This window comes from Anguilla rostrata, chromosome 12 (genome assembly GCF_018555375.3).
Source record: "Anguilla rostrata isolate EN2019 chromosome 12, ASM1855537v3, whole genome shotgun sequence".
Taxonomy (NCBI): domain Eukaryota; kingdom Metazoa; phylum Chordata; class Actinopteri; order Anguilliformes; family Anguillidae; genus Anguilla; species Anguilla rostrata.
Window position 1 is genome coordinate 15,028,834 of NC_057944.1, and position 21,511 is coordinate 15,050,344.

At 47.5% G+C, this 21,511-nt stretch overlaps 1 protein-coding gene across 14 annotated transcripts in view; it reads left to right on the top strand.

Annotated features, from left to right (window-relative positions):
- Positions 1–17,799, top strand: part of grik4 (glutamate receptor, ionotropic, kainate 4) — a 201,893-nt gene extending 184,094 nt beyond the window's left edge. For 13 of the 14 annotated variants that reach the window (XM_064301393.1, XM_064301383.1, XM_064301384.1 and 10 more), the window contains 9 exons: positions 1,340–1,543; positions 4,561–4,674; positions 7,812–7,921; positions 8,871–9,044; positions 10,046–10,211; positions 11,074–11,299; positions 11,586–11,714; positions 12,068–12,186; positions 14,792–17,799. In XM_064301393.1, coding sequence (XP_064157463.1) covers positions 1,340–1,543; positions 4,561–4,674; positions 7,812–7,921; positions 8,871–9,044; positions 10,046–10,211; positions 11,074–11,299; positions 11,586–11,714; positions 12,068–12,186; positions 14,792–15,184 — 1,635 coding nt within the window. In that variant the 3' untranslated portion in view covers positions 15,185–17,799. The remainder of the gene's footprint in view (positions 1–1,339; positions 1,544–4,560; positions 4,675–7,811; positions 7,922–8,870; positions 9,045–10,045; positions 10,212–11,073; positions 11,300–11,585; positions 11,715–12,067; positions 12,187–14,791) is intronic. The other variant, XM_064301394.1, reaches the window with a different exon arrangement.
- The last annotated feature ends 3,712 nt before the right edge of the window (positions 17,800–21,511 follow it).

Here is a 21,511-nt window from a genome sequence, read left to right on the forward strand (position 1 = left end):
TTCCTAATCAAACAAAGGACTTAGGACTTAGAACTTGGCTATAAATATACACCTATAAATCATTCTAAAATTAATATAATTCTATTCAATCCAGTTACATTTAATCCAATAAGGTTTGTTTTTAATATTACTGTGTGAAACTCTTCACATCCATTTTAAGCATATGAGAAACGAAACGAAATGCTGTTAGCTTTGTATCAGATAAATGTCATATATAAGACGATATAAATAGAAATAAGTTATTATAATAGCATTCCACTCTTGCACTGTGCAGGTTTATCAAATCTTTTCATATCGAGCTGTTCTTTGAATAATGGCATGTCCTGCTCTTTGTTTGTATGGTTTTTTTTGTGCAGGGCTTTCTTTATTTTATCAACAGATTATGCAATAAATCCCTTTGAAACCAATTTAAATCAGCCTGTCTTCTCTACTGCCTGTGACAAAAGCTGTAAATAACAAGAGGAGCTCAGACGGAGAACACAGACCAAGTGCAGGACATTGCAGAGTGCAAAATGAACCAAACTGTGCAGGACAGGGCAGATTGCAGAATGAACCAAACTGTACAGGACAGGGCAGATTGCAGAATGAACCAAACTGTGCAGGACAGGACAGATTGCAGAATGAACCTAACTGTACAGGACAGGGCACATTGCAGAATGAACCTCACTGTGCAGGACTGGACAGAGTGCAGAATGAACCAAACTGTGCAGGACTGGGCAGAGTGCAGAATGAACCAGGACTGGGCAGAGTGGAGAATGAACCAAACTGTGCAGGACTGGGCAGGGTGCGGAATGAACCAAACTGTGCAGGACTAGTTTGGATGCAGGATGCACTTGGATTCCAGGGAGAGGATTCAGTAGGATTTATTTAGTTAACCTTCTCTTTTTTCAAACCAGGTAGGTCAACTGTGTACTCGGTTCTCTTTTGCCGGGATGAGCTCGGGAATCAAAGTGGATACATTCTGGGGTTAACTCCTCTAAAAGGGCCATAGGATCTTTAATAAGCTCTATGACTCAGGACAGTACTGTTTCAGGTATCATCTGAAGGACTGAGTCTTCTACATCACAGTGCCCCATCACTGCACTGGGGAATTGGATTTTCTATTTTGTCCAGAAGGAAGCATGGCCCCTATTAACCTGTCAGTGCTTCTTGTAGCAGCTACTTAGTTTTCCCAGAGGGTCTCCCAACCAAGTACCAGCCATGCCCATGCCTGCTTAGCTGTAGGAGTCCGACCTGGGAAGGGTACAGGGGCGTCACGCTCGTGGGACGCGTGACGCGGGACGTTGGGCTCGGGACGCAGTCGTGATCTGGGGTGAGGATGCTGTGCGTGCGCTTGCAGGAGAACCCCTATGTGATGCTGCGGCACAACCACCAGGAGCTGCAGGGGAACGAGCTCTACGAGGGCTTCTGCATAGACATGCTGAAGGAGCTCGCCGACATCCTCAAGTTCAAGTACCAGATCCGCCTGGTGGGCGACGGCGTGTACGGTGTCTCTGGCACCAACGGCACCTGGACGGGCATGGTGGGGGAGCTCATCTCCAGGGTGAGGACTGGGACCGAGCCGGACCATCACGCACCGCACACACCGCACATGCCACCGAGCGGCGTGCTGTCACACACCTCACAATGTCACATACACCTTACAAAGTCACATGTACCTCACAATGTCACATACACCTTACAATGTCACATACACCTTACAATGTCACATGCACCTTACAAAGTCACATACATCTTACAATGTCACATACACCTTACAAAGTCACGTACACCTTACAAAGTCACATACACCTTACAATGTCACATACATCTTACAATATCACATACACCTTACAAAGTCACATACACCTTACTTGCCATATAGAGCGTACATGTCATACACAATGTACATTCCTTATAGGGCGCACACATCCTTCACGTTTTGTACATCTTCCAGAACTGAAAGACCTTTACATGCACTGTGAATCTTACAGACCTTACACCCCTACACATAAACAACGGTCAATTGGGTCCACCCCTGAGCAGCATCTCCCTCCCCACTCCTGCTGGGCAGGTAGACAGTGTGCTTTAAAAAGCTCACCAACCTTCCGCTATGCTCGTTTAATTAGCACAGTTTTGATACCCACAAGCAGGCTTTTCACACTCCGTAAGCTACTCTGTGAGCCTCGCTCTTAACCTTTTCGACATAAATATTCCACATATTATTTATTTAAAAACATTTACGGCTGGATGGTGATTAATTTTTTTTTTTTTTGCGCGCAGTCGGTTGGGGTTGTGTCAGTGGGGCGTGTATGAATGGGGAGCGGTGTTGTCATTAAGCCTGGGGAACGGGGATCTGGAGCCATGGCTCCCTGCGCTGGGCAGCGGGTTGGGGGGCGGGGGGACGGGGGAGGGAGGTTGGGAGGGTGGGGGGGTGGAGGGGGGGTGTTTAATAAGTTATCTGTCTTAATTTCCGAGGCTAATGGAGGGCAGCGGCATTAAAGAAATAAAGAAAGAAACGCCGACTCCTATTATCACCGCAATCTGTTTCTCTGAAGTTTGTTCTCCCTTGGTGACCTTGAACATCCACTTGTTTTAATTGTGAGCCACATACTTCTGTGGCAGAATGAGGGAATGAGGAGCGGGGAGGAGGGGGGGTGTCCGATGGATGGCTGAGAGCGAGCAGCGGAAGGGGGGGGGGGGGGGTAGTTTGTGGCTGGGTTTGTGAGAAGAATAACGGCAGTGCAGAGCAGACTCTGTATGGCTGTCCAGTTAAAGCCTGGAGGCAAAGGGGTGCAGGCAGCTGCAGAGAGGATTCCAGGCAAAGTGGAAACACACTGCACCACACAGCAGCCCCTCACTGCATGCATTACACACTGCAGCCCCTCACTGCATGCATTACGCACTGCAGTCCCTCATTATACGCATTACACAGTGATGCTTACAGCATGCATTACACACTGCAGTCTCTCATTACACACATTACACACTGTAGTCCCTCAGTACACACATTACACAGTGATGCTTACAGCATGCATTAGGCACTGCAGTCCCTCATTACACGCATTACACAGTGATGCTTACAGCATGCATTACGCACTGCAGTCCCTCATTACACACATTACACACTGTAGTCCCTCAGTACACACATTACACAGTGATGCTTACTGCACGCATTACACACTGTAGTCCCTCAGTACACACATTACACAGTGATGCTTACTGCATGCATTACACACTTTAGTCCCTCAGTACACACATTACACACTGTAGTCCCTCAGTACACACATTACACAGTGATGCTTACTGCACGCATTGCACACTGCAGTCCCTCATTACACGCATTACACAGTGATGCTTACTGCACACATTACATGCTGCAGTCCCTCAGTACACACATTACACAGTGATGCTTACTGCACGCATTACACACTGTAGTCCCTCAGTACACACATTACACAGTGATGCTTACTGCATGCATTACACACTGTAGTCCCTCAGTACACACATTACATAGTGATGGCTTACTGCACGCATTATTCAGTGATTACAAGAACCACTGGCATTGTTGTTTTTTTCTGGCGCCTGCTTGTGTTTGAGCTTAAACGGATACAAATGCACCGACGCAAAACGCAGAAACACTGCATTATTCAAAGCCGACCGAACGGCTGAATTTTCTTTTCTGGATGGGAGAAGTGTCAGGTAATCCATGTGAATATTCAGCGGATTTATTAATATTTCAACGGCGGCGCATTTTAAATGAACTGACACGTCTCCGGCGATCGGGCGATGCCGGGCCGCAGCAGGTGCGGCTGGTGTCACGCCGCCGCGGCCGATAAAATGTTTGTTGAGGAGTAAAACAGAAATGCACTGATAACAGATGCCCCAGGCCGTTAACCTCACCGGGAACCCAAATCTGGAAAACACCTCACATATGGACTCCCATTATGTGACTGCACTGCACATTCTGCGCCTGTTATGACACTGAACTTTTGGTTGCAGTGCTGTTTTTTTTTTTTTTTTACTACTTCTCAGTAAGTTATGTATTAACAGTGATACCTCGGGTTGTGACTTTAATGGTTTGGCTTCCGCTCGTCCTTGCCTAACCGTTTTGTATGCGCCTTTTATACAACTCTAGACAGGAGTGTCTGCTAAATACATAAAAGTACATTTCTGTGGACTTTTCAAGAGAAATCCAACCGTAGGCCAGTTCAACCGGTAAATGGTTGCACTCCTTTTGCTGAAGGTATGGATGGGAGATAAAGTCTGTGGTTCCTGTATCGGTGCTTTACACACACTTTTTACATTATGGCTCCCTCCTCCAGTTTCCAAACTGCCCACTTTCCCCCCTTTTTAAGTATGGTAGTTTATAAAGTTTATAAATTCTTGCTTTTTGATTATTTTCTTCCTTTTTTGGTGATTTCCCCTGAGACATTTAAAACCATTTTCAAACTGTGTTACAGTTCATTTTCAACTTTACCCCTCCAGTAAAATATGGCTCAAATCAATGTTAATTGTTGAAAATCTGAGTGGTTGTATCTGTTGTGTTTTGTGCAGTAGACTGACATTGCTGTATTTCAGAAAGCTGACCTTGCGGTTGCTGGCCTAACCATCACGGCAGAGAGGGAGAAGGTCATCGACTTCTCCAAGCCATTCATGACGCTGGGCATCAGCATTATGTACCGAGTTCACCTGGTGAGACCCTCGCCCTGGCAGCCTGCCACCACAGGGCACTGCCCACAGCTACACAGACTTCCTCCTGCGACTGCACAGAGCACTGCCCACAGCTACACAGACCTCCTCCTGTGACTGCACAGAGCACTGCCCACAGCTACACAGACCTCCTCCTGTGACTGCACAGAGCACTGCCCACAGCTACACAGACCTCCTCCTGTGACTGCACAGAGCACTGCCCACGGCTACACAGACCTCCTCCTGTGACTGCACAGGGCACTGCCCACAGCTACACAGACCTCCTCCTGTGACTGCACAGAGCACTGCCCACGGCTACACAGACCTCCTCCTGTGACTGCACAGAGCACTGACCACAGCTACACAGACCTCCACCAGGAACTGGACAGAGCTCCCCTACTATTACACAGAGCCCCACTCTCAGCATGTCGCTCACAGTGGCACAGAGCTCCATCTACAAAGCTCCACCCACAGCTCAACAAAGCTCTGCCTACAGCAAACACAGAGCTCTGTCTGCAGCAGGGATACTCAAATCTGCCCCTCAGGGTTAGTAGTAATGCTGGTTTCCTGACAGTCCTTAGTCCATTAATGTCACTGATTGACTAGAGATTACACTCACCTGTTCTGCCTTGTTTAAATCAATCTGTAATGGCCTACGGCAGTAGAGCTTCATCCACAGCTGCATATAACCCCTCCTACAGATACACAGAGCTCAATCTACACTGATGGAGATAAATTCATAATCTGCCTTGCCACTTCCTTACACATCTTACACTGAGAGGAGGAAGCTGAAATGAGGAAATAAGGTTATTATGGCGGCGAGTGTTTGGGGTCATGGCGCCGCTGCCAGTGAGCGTGTCTGTCCGCGGTCTGTGGGAAGGGATGGCAGTGTGCCTCTCCCTGCTGCAGTAGCAGCTATTTGTCTGATAAATGCCCTGCTTTCATTCTCAATGTGCGAGACCATCCCACTCTGACACGTATCTAATTCCCACCAATAACGGCCCGGACGTAACCACAGGTAGCGCTGCAAATTCGATACGGCTTTTATGTTTAGCGCTGGCACGCCATTAATCAAAGCCGCTCGCCAAACCCGAGGTGACGCGGTGATCTCCCCGGGGCCGGCCCACCGGATGGAGCCGTTTCGGTGTGGCGCGTGCCGGTATTAATATGTCCCGCAGGGGCATTTACCCACAACCTCTCCTCCTGCCCCCCGTCCTCTTCTGCGTAACACTTCATTGGCTGGGAGAATCGATAGCAGCAGGTGCGCAGTTAGCTCAGTCATGTCACCTGCGCAGCTGCTGCTAATAGGCTTATCTGTGTGCGCGCCCCCACCGCCAATCTGTGCACTTTGCACAGTGCATCCGTATCTCATGCTCGCTGCATCGCGGGACGGGGGTGGTGCTGGGAGTGTTGTGCTGCGTGTGAGGGGGTAGGAGGGTGTTGAGGTGCTGTGTGTGAGGGGGTATGGGGGTGTTGAGGTGCTGTGTGTGAGGGGGTAGGGTGGTGTTGTGGTGCTGTGTGTTTGTGTGCTGGGTGGTGTTAAGGTGCTGTGGGTACTGTGTTTGAAGTGTTGGGTGGTGTTGAGGTGCTGTTTGTTTGTGTGCAGGGTGGTGTTAAGGTGCTGTGGGGTGCTGTGTGCAGGGCGGTGTTAAGGTGCTGTGGGGTTCTGTGTGCGAGGGGGTAGGGTGGTGTTAGGGTACTGTGTGTTTGTGTGCTGGGTGGTGTTAAGGTGCTGTGGGTACTGTGTTTGAAGTGTTGGGTGGTGTTAAGGTGCTGTGGGGTGCTGTGTGCAGGGTGGTGTTAAGGTGCTGTGAGGTGCTGTGTGTTTGTGTGCAGAGTGGTGTTGAGGTGCTGTGGGGTGCTATGTGTGTGGGGGCTAGGTGGAGTTGGCACTATCAGTAAGAAGACAGGAATTAAAGGACTGAGTAGGGGAACGTAAAGACACAGCGCCTCGTGTGGTACCTGGGGGATCTGCCCCACCCCCACATTGTCACTGCTGGCCCCAGATCTTAGCCCTAACCTGCAATATTTGAATCTGTGGGATTCCTCGAGTTTCAGTGTAATCTACTATTGATTTCAGATGCACTGATTCCTACCAGCAGCTGCGCTGCACATTTCAGGTCCCAGATTAAATTTTCCCTGATCAATAAAAACTGAAGATGGAGTTAAATTGAGTCCAATTTGATTTTAATGACCTGTTTAAGAACACAGTTTAATTACGCTGTTTAGACTAATGCCTGGAGTTCCCATTGGTGATTTATGTGGCTTGTGTGAGCAGATGTGTTTGTGCGTGTGCGCATGCAAGCATGTGCTGGATTTGTGTTCTTGAGTACTTGTGTACTTGCATACTTGTATGTTGGTATTCTGTGTCAGGGAAATGCATCAGAGCACTGTAGGGCTCTCTATAAAAATGCTGTTTGGTAGTTCAGTCTTCACCCTGATGTTGGGGGTGTCATTCTATGAAAAGTGTAGTGTAAACAGCAGGCAAAATGCAGTTAATGCAGTGAGAGAGTGTTTGTCTAGTCCCTTAATATCCCTTATTCCATAAACCGTATATTGAATCCAGGACTTCGCCTGCAGTACGTGCCAAGACTCAGGTCACAGTTCAGTGTGAATGTTATTACACACAAACTGAGATTTAGGATCCATAACAGATGGGTCCCCATTTTATACTGGCCACCGTGTAGCTTTGGGCCAGTTCTAAGGCAAAACCGTGATTGCGTCTCTTGAGTTATGAGCACAAGTCACATTTTACCCAATTACACTGATTTGTATATGATTACAGTCAGACTAATGAATATTCAGCTCTGCGCTTGCCTAATTGTGGGATAATTAATCATGCGTATGCATTACAAACCGCACTTCTGATCTGATATACAGTGTGGGTTTAGGCTGAATCGTCATATCTATCTGGTGTTACTGAGAGATGATAGAACAGATTTGGCAGAGGATTGCGTATACAGTAATATGCATGTATTTTCATTGACTGTGCATGCGCATGTATTGTTTGGCAAATTGTTATTTTCTAAATGGACATATGAAGCTCAGTGATACAGCTGCGAATAATTGTGTAATTAATGCTTGTGTGTGTGTGTGTGCATGTGTGTGTGTGTGTTTGTTTGTGCTTGCTTGTGTTTCAGGGTCGCAGGCCGGGGTACTTCTCCTTCCTGGATCCCTTCTCTCCAGGCGTGTGGCTGTTCATGCTGCTGGCGTACCTGGCCGTCAGCTGCATCCTCTTCCTGGTGGCCAGGTGAGCCTGCAGCTCCACACTGACACCTGCTGAGTATTATGCGTAACTGCAATGTGGGATATTACTTCTGCATTAACTAAAAACATATCACTGAGTAAAATTATCTGTCTCTTTCATAAGCCCCTTTAATGCTTTTATCAAGAGCAGAGCTCAGAATGTCCCTGTATTTTTATACTGGAGGAAATGGACTCACATTAGTTAGACTGTCTTTAATTTGATCTCAAAGGCTGCTATCCTTTAACACAGCAAATGAGACAGATAAACATTCCCATCTCCATTATAGTAGGCTTGTCATAAAGGATATTCCACTCAAACTCATGTCTATTCAGAGTATTCATTAAGATGGGTTTCTCAGAGGGATGATCTGAACTCTAGCAGTTTGTTTTTTCCTCTGTGAGAAGCCCAATCAGGCCTGAAATTCAGTTAAATTAGATTATATTATGGCTTCCCAGCATGTAACGGCCCCTAAAGGTACTGTTCCTGCACAATGAGAAACCATACAGCTTACCCTCAGTGTGCACACATGCATGTGCTTATACGCATGCACACACACTTTGCACACATACATTCACATGTACACGCACTGTGCACACATACATGTGCTTATACACTCACACACTGTGCACATGCGTGTGTACAGTCACATTTTACTCATACATGCACATTTGCACACACACTGTGCACATGCGCATGAACAGTCACACTTCACACATACATGCAGTTACATGCACACATACATGCACATGTACATGCATGCTGTTCACATGTGCATGTCCACAAACACTGTGCACACGTATATGTGCATGTACACACAGTGCATCACTACAGTCTTACTCCTGAGCACTGTGTTCAGACAGTGAAAATCTTTGGTTTCTTGTGGCTGTCAGACTGCAGTATCTCCCCAGAGTCCCCATTCCCCTCACTGTTCACCTGTTTCTCTGTGTCTCAGACTCACCCCCTATGAGTGGTACAATCCCCACCCCTGCCTGAGGGGGCGCTGTAACCTCCTCATGAACCAGTACTCTCTGGGAAACAGTTTCTGGTTCCCTGTGGGGGGATTCATGCAGCAGGGTTCCACCATCGCCCCCCGAGCCCTGTCCACACGCTGCGTGAGCGGAGTCTGGTGAGAATGCACACCCACATGCACACACATATGCACACACACACACTCACACACACACACACACACAAACGCATACACATATACACAAACGCATACACACACATACACATATACAACACGCACACACAGGCACACACATACACACAAACGCATACACACATATACACATATATACACACACACACACGCATACACACAAACGCATACGCACACACATACACATATACATACACACGCACACACCCGCACACACATACACAAACGCACACGTACGCACATACACACAAGCACACACTCAGAAATAAGCACACCTCTTTACTTGGATTTAGCAGACGCTTTTATGCAGACAGAATTAGGATGCAAGCACAAGTGCGGGGACCGGGGATGGAGGTGCAGTAATTCTGTAGTTGGGGAAATTATAGTCCTTGGAGAGAGTAAGTGCAAGAAGTGCAGATTCGATTGACAGCTTGTTAATTACTCTATTGAACATTAGACAAAGTTAGACAAACAAGAACAAAACTGCACTAATGAGCATTAAACTACATCGGCACTGCTCAGCTCCAAGTCCTGCAGGCCACAGTGTCATCGTGTATTTACTCTAGCCATGCACTAAACCACCTGGTTTCACTGATTATTTTACCTCCTTGGTTCAGGAAGTAAACTTATTAGTAAATCAGGTGGTTTATTGCGTGGGTGACTGAAATACCTGGCGACGCTGTGGCCCGCAGGACCTGGAGTTGAGTAGCCCTGAATTGCATTATGCAAACAACAGCAAACACACAGGCACACACAGATGGATGATTGCACTTATGAAAACACATAGAAACTGACATACATACACAGGTACATGCCAGCATACAAAGACATGCAACGCACTTATCCAGACATACACACAGGCACACAGTACAAACGGTTCTTAACTGTGCTGATGCCTGCCTGTGGTGGTGATGATGATCTTTATGATGATGACGAAGGCCTGATTGTGGGTGTGGCTGCTACAGGTGGGCGTTCACGCTGATCATTATCTCCTCCTACACGGCGAACCTGGCGGCCTTCTTGACCGTGCAGAGGATGGAGGTGCCCATCGAGTCTGTGGACGACCTGGCTGACCAGACCGCCATCGAGTACGGCACCATGCACGGAGGCTCCACCATGACCTTCTTCCAGGTGAGGCCCGTTATCATGATCTTACTGCTCACCTGTTCCCTCTGTGCACCTGCTACTGCTGCTCACTGCTGCTCACCTGCCACTGCTGCTCACAGCTGCTTACCTGCTACCGCTGCTCACTGCTGCTGCTGCTGCTTACTGCTACTGCTGCTCACCTGCTCCTGCTGCTCACTGCTGCTCACCTGCTACTACTCCTCACCTGCTCCTGCTGCTCACAGCTGCTCACCTGCTACTGCTGCTCACTGCTGCTTACTGCTACTGCTGCTCTTCTGCTACTGCTGCTCACTGGTGCTGCTGCTCACTGCTGCTCACTGCTACTCTTCTGCTACTGCTGCTCACTGCTGCTTACTGCTACTGCTGCTCTTCTGCTACTGCTGCTCACTGCTGCTCACTGCTGCTCACTTCTGCTTACTGCTACTCGTCTGCTACTGCTGCTCACTGCTGCTTACTGCTACTGCTGCTCTTCTGCTACTGCTGCTCACTGCTGCTCACCTGCTACTGCTGCGTACCTGCCAGCGCTGCTCTCCAGCTTTATCTCCTCCCGCTCAACTGATATATGTTGTTTACAGCAAATAAAGAACAGATACTCACAGTAAAGACATCCCTCTGGTCCGTGAAAATGAACCCCAGTAAAATTGTCTGGCTACTCTGATCGTGTGTAAAGCAGTCACATAGAAACCCTGTTTGCTCATTTTCTCCAACGATATACTTTTCCTTTCCCCAGTTTGAATAGGTTTCAACTATCTATTAGATATCCAACACAAATTGAACAATCAGTGTGTGGTAAACTTGAAAAGCTGCAGATGCTCTTTAAACATCCATCATTCCACATATCGCAAGTATTTCTTTTTTGTCTGCGCAGAACTCACGGTACCAGACGTACCAGCGCATGTGGAACTTCATGCACTCCAAGCAGCCCAGCTTGTTTGTGAAGAGCACGGAGGAGGGCATCGCCCGTGTGCTCAACTCCAACTACGCCTACCTGCTGGAGAGCACCATGAACGAGTACTACCGCCAGCGCAACTGCAACCTCACCCAGATCGGCGGCCTGCTGGACACCAAGGGCTACGGCATCGGCATGCCTGTTGGTAAGCTCCGCCTCCACAGCTAGTGAGCTAGTGAGGTATGAGCGTGTTTGTGCGGGTTTAAGTGTAGGTGTGCCTGTGGGTAATGCCTGTTGGTTTGGTCTGCCTCCAAAGTGTCGTGAGCCCCGCCTCCACATCCTGTGAGGTATGAGTGTGTTTGTGCAGGTTTAAGTGTATATGTGTCTGTTGGCATGAGCAGGGTTGAATGCAGGTCTGTGAGCAGGTTTGAGTACAGGTCTGTGAGCCGGTCTGTGAGCATTATGTCAGTCATGTGCTCTGCTCTTGTCAGGTTCACTCTACAGGGACGAGTTTGACCTGGCGATCCTCAAACTACAGGAGGACAACAGACTGGAAATTCTGAAGAGAAAATGGTGGGATGGGGGCCAGTGTCCTAAAGAGGAGGATCATCGTGCAAAAGGTACCATCCTGCCTCATAAACTCACTCTGCAATATACCCCAACCATATAAACACACAATGTAATATACCACCATCTATGTGAACACTTCTCTTATACCCCCAACCAAATAAACACATTTTCTAATACCCTCATCCATATAAACTCACTCTGCAATACCCCCATCCATATAAACACATTCTCTAATACCTCCATCCATACAAGCACAATCTCTAATAGTCTCCAACCACATAAACACACTCTGTACTTCACCTCCTCACCACATCATCATAGCCTTAACCAAAACCAATGATGTGAATGAGCTTGTTCACTAGTTACCTAAGAGCATTAATTGTGTGAGCTATGTGTGCTACAGGGCTGGGTATGGAGAATATCGGTGGGATCTTTGTGGTGCTGGTGTGCGGCCTGCTGGTGGCCATTTTCATGGCCGTGCTGGAGTTTGTGTGGATGCTTCGGAAGACGCCTGGAGCAGAGGTGAGAGAGGGCTACGTTACCTGCCTGTGTTTCCTCTCCTTCTCCCCGCCCCGAGACAGGCTCCGCCCTCCCACCCGTGCGTCCCGCCCCCCGACCCGTGCGTCCCGCCCCTGCCCCCCTCTCGCCAAGTTGCAGCACTAAAAGCCAAAGATACTCAGTCACACTTATATGCTACCTTCACACCTGCACAATCCTCACACACATACACAGTGTGCACACAGGCCTCTGAACACCTCTCACACACACACCTATATGTTCCTCACACACTACTTACACAATCCTCACACACATACACAGTCTGCAAACAGGCCTGTACACACCTCACATACACACACTTATATGTTCCTCACACACTACTTACACAATCCTCACACACATACACAGTCTGCAAACAGGCCTGTACACACCTCACATACACACACGTATATGTTCCTCACACACTACTTACACAATCCTCACACACATACACAGTCTGCACACAGGCCTGTATACACCTCACATACACACACTTATATGTTCCTCACACACTACTTACACAATCCTCACACACATACACAGTCTGCACATAGGCCTGTACACACCTCACATACACACACTTATATGTTCCTCATACACCTACACACTCTTCACACACTTAACACATTCTACACACAGGCACTCCTCTCACATCAACATGCTCATAGAGCACAAAGCTTGTCAACCGCCTACTGTTTAGAGCAATAATACTGTATTTCTGACTCAAAATCAGAAGGGAGTTCAACAACCAGCAAGAACTGTGTTAGACGTTTTCCTGTTAAATTCTGTCTTTTTATACCAAATCTGATTTCTTTCTCTGTCAAGGTTTTGTGTTCCTAACAATGCACTGTGACTTTTGTTAAATAAAACTTCAGTGTTTGTCTCTTAAAATGTCAGGCCCCGTGAGTTCTTGTGGCTGGGGAGGGGACTGGGTTTGGGGGGGGGGCATTCTTTCATTACATTACTGGCATTTAGCAGAAGATCTTACACAGAGCGACTTACAATGCGAACACAAGGGCACAGGTCAAAATGCAGTAGTTCCTTTGGGGGGAAGGCATAGTCGCACTAGACACAGCAGGTGCTGACCACTGTCAGACGTATCCTACATACTTTAATATGTTATTCATGCCAGTATATAGATGCTTGTGTGTGTGCATCCTTACATGAGCCTCAATGGTTTTCTCTAAGTATGTGTGTATGTTTTTGTATCTGAGCATATGTTTTGTGTATTTCTGTGTATGTGCATGTGTGTGTTTGTTATGCTAGACATAATGAGGCCTGTGTCACGCATGGATTTCAGTATGCTAAATAGAGCTGCAGTGCACCTCTGTACCTGCACTTTGTTACCCTTGCACACCTCTACATCTGGGCCCAACTACATTAGAGACCTCATTATACCTGTAGCCTCCTCCTACACATACACACCACCATACGTGCATCATGTTGCATCTGCAAACCTGTACACTAGCACAGGAACAGAACATTGTAAATCTCACAGTGTGGGAGGGGTGATTATATTTCAGTTTGATATGTGATTAGCATAGGCCAGGAAAACACACAGTGCCCACTCTCTCTCTCTGTCTTTCTTTCTCTCTCAATCTCTCTCTCTCTCTCACACACACACACATGCACAAACACAAGTTCTCTCTCTCTCTTTCTCTCTCTCTCTACTCTGCCGTCATTTGTTGAAAGTTCTCCATTAGTAATGTGCAGTATGTACATGCAAATTGCTCAGTATGTGAATTTTACATTGGAAAGAGATTAGTGCTATGGATAACTAGACAAATAAGGTACAGTATATTGGAGGTTGAAGTGGGACCTTAAAGTTCTAATGTCATCTAGATTAAAATGTATTGGGTTACCAGATGCCACAAGATTTCAATAGCGCAGAGAGTGGCACATTCAGAAAGTGTATTCAGTAACGGAGGGATTCAGTAAAGGATCAGCTACAGGCAGGAATGCTGCCTCCCTTATTTTTTGACTGCTTGGTTTTATTTATGTTATTTATTAAATAAATCCAGTTTTGGAGGCTGCTGGGTTGCTTGAGTGGGTTCCAATGTAGTGTAGCACCCTACAATCTGGTATGGAATCCAGACCATTGCCAGTACCAACTGTGGCCAGCAGCTCCATGGGGCATAGTCTTGCTCAGAGAGGGAGGGTTTATCTCGCGGGTCTGTGCACCGGCAGCTCATCTGTGAAATCAGGTGCCTGCAGAGTGCCTGTGTCAGAGTGTGAAGTGTACTACTCCAGCAATTTCACAGCTTGTGGACCTCACAGTGAAGAAGAATACGCTTTGGCAGGGAGCAATTGGTCGTCTCTGTCGCCTTTAACCCTTTAACTGTCACACAGTTGTTTTCCGACCAGATTGCTTTTAAATCAAATGTGAGTGCGCACAGTTGAAGGTGTCAGAGGATGTTGCAGTGATGAGATGGGTTTACAAACACAATACGACGTTCCAAATTGGAAGAGAAAGGAAAACAGAATTAGGGCTGATTTGAAAATTGGTTTACATAAACAGTTGTGAATTAATAATGAAATGGGGTTATAGTAGTAAAATAAATCCCTTTTCCTCCCCCCCCTCTTTGTGCAGGTGTCCGTGTGTGAGGAGATGTTTCGGGAGCTGCAGGGGATCGTGCTGTGCCAGGACAGCCTGCAGCTGCGTCGCAGGCGGGGGGCAGGGCTTCTGCGGACACGGTCCCTCCCCCTGGAGGAGCGCAGGGCTCGGGCGTCGGCCGCAGGGGCAGGGCTCAGCAACGGGAAGCTGTGCGCCGGCTTGGGCATCGCCCCGCCCGAACCCCTGTCCCACCGGCTGGCCCAGGAGGCGGCCCTGGTCATGCGCAGCTGCGGCCACGCCCGAATCTGCCCCGAGTGCCGGCGCTTCCAGGGCCTGAGGGTGCGGGCGGGGGGGGCGGCGGCGTCGCCGGCCCACAGCGAGGACAGCGTTGAGTGGGACAAGGCCTCCAACAGCAGTGAACCCGAATAGCCCTGGGGCAAGGGCCGAGTACGGGCCCCTGAGCTGTTGGGACAGGGCGGCCTGCTCCACATTTGAGTTTTTTCGGAAGGGCCTGAGCCTGGTCAGGCGGGTTCAGCTGCTGCTCCCTGGGTTCCCATGGATACCGTGGTCATGGGACCCTCTGGACCCAGTGACGGAACTCTGGTGAGCGGCGTTCACCTGGCTGTGAGAGGGGAATGTCCTCTCCATGGGCTCTCCCAGGTCCTCCCAGAGCACAACGCAGAGGGATGGCATACTATGCAGAACTCTGTCTTTTTTACCGCTTAAATCTTTTTTTGTTTCTTTTTAAAAAGTTATTTCCCCTTATTGTTTTATCACTATCCTTGTTACTGATGTCAGAATGATCACAGCTTAATTTGGTATTGGGGATAGACAACCTTTCCTCTTCATTGTAAGGGAAGGACTTATAAGTAGTCTTACTTAAAGTGCCATAAACTGTGTGAGTGACAACAGCACAGCTTTGAACAGATGACATCAAACAAAACACAAGCTGAGTATACAAGGACTTTTTAACATAGGAGATATTCTATATTAATAGGTTTTAAATACATTTCAGAAACATGCATGACAGAAGATCAAGGTGTTGGAAGGGTGAAGATCAGTGTGGTTTTCCTGGTTTTAAAATCTGCTCAGTAACACAGATTCCATTGCACCATCAGAAATGTTCTTCTCCTCTCATTTTTTCATTTGTCCTGCATTCTGCAGTCTTGCTCTCTCACCTGTTCCCATTTCACATAGCTTTTGTCATGATTTTTCATGGCCTATTCATCTTCAGTTCATGTCTTCAGCCTGTTCCATATCTTTCCATTTTCTGGTTCACAGCTTCCTCGGTCTGATTTGGACATGTTAATATTACACTTTGTAAATGTTACCATGCAGAATGTGCAATCTAACACATACTGTGTCTTTGCTGTATAATTGTACAGTCCAATGCATATATTATGTTATACGGATTGAGATGTAAATGTTTAACGGTGATGAGCCAGAGTGTGTGTGACTCATAAGAAAGTGCCCGATCTTCCGCTCTACTTCAGTTAAAGATGTGTTCATCACGTTGAAATGGTGCACCTCAGACACAGGCGACTCTCACACCTTGGGGTGCAGAGGCGGCTGTGTCTGTTTCCCATAATGCCTCACATCCTCTGAACCAGCTGCTCAAACAAGCGAATGAGTGCAGAGTCTCTACTTACATGTCATTCTTACCTGTTCAAACGATTAAGGTTATGCGTAGCATAATCAATGTGTCATTTACAGTAGCATTAAATAATACAAGCTTCTGATTAATGTACGAGTCACTGCTGCCAGACCAGGGCTCTGGCTCCACTCCTTCTGTGACTCACAGACTCACTAGGTTTCCCCTGGTACAGATGCTCACCATTTTGAACCATTTTCCATTTTCGCATCTAATTCCGCTTTCCTTTTTCCATTTCAAATTTTTCTGTGTGTTCTTCCCTGGAGGCAAAGTAAATTCCGACCACTTGAATATGCTTCCTTGCAGTGTGAATAACTGTAGATGAATAAGTAATGTGTTTTGTTCTAGTAGAGGTCGATCCTGTGACAGGTTGCTTTGGTTTTGCTCTGTGACAGTCGTCTGGAAGTTTGGAGTTGGTTTGGAGGGAAGGCGAGGCGAACTGCATACATCTCCACGCAGAGACTCCTGTGTAAAGGCGCTGCATCTTCGGTGTGTAAACACAGTCACTGTGTGAGGGTGTGCTCGGTCAAAACTTCCCAGTCCAGGTCCAGGAATAACCATCTGAGCAAATTAAAAATGTCCTCTATTAACCTGCTGTGTATGAGCCATGTCCCTGGAATGTTAAATATGCACCTTGAAAATGTGCAAAGTACAAACATTACCACAAGCTATCGTCACAGATAATGGTTTCCTCTGAACATTTTAATAACTCTCAGAATGCAAACAGAAACCACTGCAGGGAGGCTTAGCGGACTGGCCAAAGAGACTGGCTATTTATGAGAATATTAATATGAGGTAGAACAGCTATCTAACAAGTGTGTTTATTCTAGTGTCTTACGGTGTAGACTTGATGTGCTGGTTTAAACTGTGGTTCGCACAGCATGTGTTCCTGTATGAATTTTCAGTATACTTAAAATGCTAAACGATTGAAGCCGTGGCACATTATAATGTAAATATTAAAATGGTTGGTTAATATTTACAGCAGTCTGCCAAATTTAACATCCCTAGCAAGCACCTGTGTGGATCGTTATTGTCCAGTGCGGTCATCTTTGTACCAGCCTCTTGACTGACACCATGTAAATGAATACCTGTCATCAAGTAAGAGGTTAAATGCCAATGTCTTACAGGACAAAAAACACTAATTTAAAATCAATCCAAACCCAGAGCAATTTATATGGTAATTAATTGCATGTACATAGAAGGTAAGCAGAGTGGCAGCGATTAAGGCTGAGGGCAAGTCAGATGAAATGACGGTGAACCATACTGAGCAATTCCAGGACCTGTAGTGGGGAGTTCTGTGTGAGGCTGGATTCAGAAGCAGATTTTTCTATGATTTATTTTCCTATGTTGTCATTTTTATTCTATATTAAAAAAAACTTTTAAAAAACACCCATCCAGAGAGTTTATGTTGTTTTTTTAAAACCTCTGCTAGCAAACAGAAGCAGTGAGGAAACCATGCCAGGAACTACACTAGCACCTACCACCAGCTGCTAGTGTCTTGTCAGGTGTTGCTAATGTATCAAAATAATTATCATCATTTGAAATAATGTGGTATGATATAAAATATAATTTTTAGCAATGATAATATTTCATACATAATAGTACACTGAAACTCAAGTGGAAGGTTTACAAATTTTGCATGTTCGGTTTGCTGTCCCTGTGTGGAACTTGGTCAGTTAGCTGCCTGTGCGAGCATGCCCAGTTTGCTCAGTGCGAGCATGCCCAGGTTGCTCTGAGTGCAAGCATGCCCAGGTTGCTCTGTGTGCGAGCATACCCAGTTTGCTCTGTGTGCGAGCATACCCAGTTTTCTCTGTGTGCGAGCATACCCAGTTTGCTCTGTGTGCGAGCATACCCAGTTTTCTCTGTGTGCGAGCATACCCAGTTTGCTCTGTGTGTGAGCATGCCCAGTTGGTCTGAGTGTGAGCATGCCCAGCTTGGTCTGAGTGTGAGCATGCCCAGTTGGTCTGAATGTGAGCATGCCCAGTTTGCTCTGAGTGTGAGCATGCCCAGTTTGATCTGAGTGCGAGCTTGCTCAGTTAGCTCTGTGTGTAAGCATACCCAGTTTGATCTGTGTGCGAGCATGCCCAGTTTGCTCAATATGTGAGCATGCCCAGTTTGCTCTTAGTGTGAGCATGCCCAGTTTGCTCTCAGTGTGAGCATGCCCAGTTTGCTCAATGTGTGAGCATGCCCAGTCTGCTCTGTGTGTGAGCATGCCCAGTTTGCTCAATGTGTGAGCATGCCCAGTCTGCTCAGTGTGAGCATGCCCAGTTTGCTCTGTGTGAGCATGCCCAGTTTGCTCAATGTGTGAGCATGCCCAGTTTGTTCTGTGTGTGAGCATGCCCAGTTTGCTCTGTGTGTGAGCATGCCCAGTTTGCTCTGTGTGAGCATGCCCAGTTTGCTCAATGTGTGAGCATGCCCAGTTTGTTCTGTGTGTGAGCATGCCCAGTTTGCTCAATGTGTGAGCATGCCCAATTTGCTCTCTGTGTGACCATGCCCAGTTTGCTCTGTGTGCAAGCATGCCCAGTTTGCGCTGTGTGTGAGCATGCTCAGTTTGCTCTCTGTGTGAGCATGCTCAGTTTGCTCTGTGTGCAAGCATGCCCAGTTTGCTCAATGTGTGAGCATGCCCAGTTTGCTCTGTGTGTGAGCATGCTCAGTTTGCTCAATGTGTGAGCATGCCCAGTTTGCTCTGTGTGTGAGCATGCCCAGTTTGCTCAATGTGTGAGCATGCCCAGTTTGCTATGTGTGAGCATGCCCAGTTTGCTCAATGTGTGAGCATGCCCAGTTTGTTCTGTGTGTGAGCATGCCCAATTTGCTCTCTGTGTGACCATGTCCAGTTTGCTCTGTGTGCAAGCATTCCCAGTTTGCGCTGTGTGTGAGCATGCTCAGTTTGCTCTGTGTGCAAGCATGCCCAGTTTGCTCAATGTGTGAGCATGCCCAGTTTGCTCAATGTGTGAGCATGCCCAGTTTGCTCTGTGTGTGAGCATGCCCAGTTTGCTCAATGTGTGAGCATGCCCAGTTTGCTCTGTGTGAGCATGCCCAGTTTGCTCTGTGTGCGAGCATGCCCAGTTTGCTGTGTGCGAGCATGCCCAGTTTGCTCTGTGTGCGAGCATGCTCAGTTTGCCACCTCAGCCTATGAGCGAGATGTCTTGAGAATCAGCAAGAATGCTCAAGACATTATAAGCAGCCATTGGCTCTACCAAACCATCAGACCTAGAAAACGAAACAAATTAGATCTCTAAAGAGATCTCTAACCAGCCTTACGGATGCGTCTCATTGCGCTTGTGTCAAGATGAGCCAAACTGCGGGCTTAACAGGAAGATGGAGAGGAAAGGAAGGGCACGTGGAGCATAGAGCTGTGACTGCAGTTAATGAAGGCAAATGTACGAGACGCACCAGCAAGCCTCGCTGCTTAATCAAGCAGCACCTCTGCAATCCATCACAGGCCCAGCTTAAAGCCTGCTGTCAGTGTTCCTTTTCCATCTGTTTTCAGCTGTCCCTCTCAGAGGTCATCTCCCCGCACGGTCCCTCTATGCCAGGACCTGCCTGGCTGCACAAATGCATTCTAGTCCGCAGACGGACGCCCCCCTCTGCTCATGCTGTCTGCTACCCAGTCACAAAGGCACATCACCCTTCAGGTCCAGTGAAATTAGTCATTTATAAATCTACATCTAATGAAATGTTGTGCCATTCTACTGCACAGACGCTCAGCTGAACTCATTTACATTAAAAGACATGGGACCTGCATGGTCCAGCAAGAGCGTCTGTGCTGTACGAATGTGTGTGTAGGAGTGTGTGTTTTACAGGAGAGTGTGTGCTGTAGGAGTGTGTGTTTTACAGGAGAGTGTGTGCTGTACGAGTGTGTGTTCTACAGGAGAGTGTGTGCTGTACGAGTGTGTGTTCTACAGGAGAGTGCGTGCTGTACGAGTGTGTGTTCTACAGGAGAGTGTGTGCTGTAGGAGTGTGTTTTGCCGGAGAGTGCATGCTGTACGAGTGTATGTTCTTCAGGAGAGTGTGTGCTGTAGGAGTGTGTGTTTTACAGGAGAGTGTGTGCTGTAGGAGTGTGTGTTCTTCAGGAGAGTGTGTGCTGTAGGAGTGTGTTTTGCAGGAGAGTGCATGCTGTACGAGTGTGTGTTCTTCAGGAGAGTGTGTGCTGTAGGAGTGTGTGTTTTACAGGAGAGTGTGTGCTGTAGGAGTGTGTGTTCTACAGGAGAGTGTGTTCTGTAGGAGTGTGTGTTTTACAGGAGAGTGTGTGCATTGAAAGTTTTGAAGCTGTGTAGACAGCAGGAGTTTGTACGCTGGAGGTTAATAAGAGGGAACGCATTCTAAGAACCCACGCTCATTTCAGCCTTCAAACCCTTCATCAAGAACATCAGGTGTATAATTTTCTGTCAGACTCTTAATTCATGTACATCAGCTGTGTCATTAAACCCGCAGAATCTAATTCCGCTACATCAGCTGTATCATTAGTGCTTCAGAGTGTAATTCAGGGCACAGCATGGCGCTGGTAAAGAGATGTGCAAGTGCGCGTGGCGTATTTCACCTCCACCGAAGATAAACAGCACAGCCTTGAAAAGGCATCCGGAAAGGGAGGAAGCTGATGGAGTGTCACCACACTTCAGCCCCCGCTGTCGTAAACGTATCGATCACGGGTCGTCCCGCCCGGGCGCCCTTGGCGTTACACAGTAAAATGTTCAGTGTTAAATCAACTCTTACAGAGTTATATAGTGGTCCTGGCTCTGGCCCCTATTGAACTTGTATGTACTCTGATAGAGCTGAATTAACACAGGGACATTTTAATGTGTATAGTGTGGCCTGGCTGGAAAGGGGTGTCTGATTGGATTCAGCCAATGGACACACAAACCGGAGGAGCGGCATTGATTTCCTCACAACGCGCTTCAATTCCAATATGGGGAACAAAAGGAGACGCACCTGAGATTAAAGCTGGGGGCCGGGTGCAGCGTGAAGGTGAAACGCTGTCAGCCTGTGTTCCCTGTCTCGGGCCCCTACGTGGTTTATGTGGAACGCACTGAACAAAAAGCATCTTGACGTTGTTTGCCTTTGGCGGAGGTAAAATGGAGGATCGTTTGTTTTGTGCGGCCCCCTCG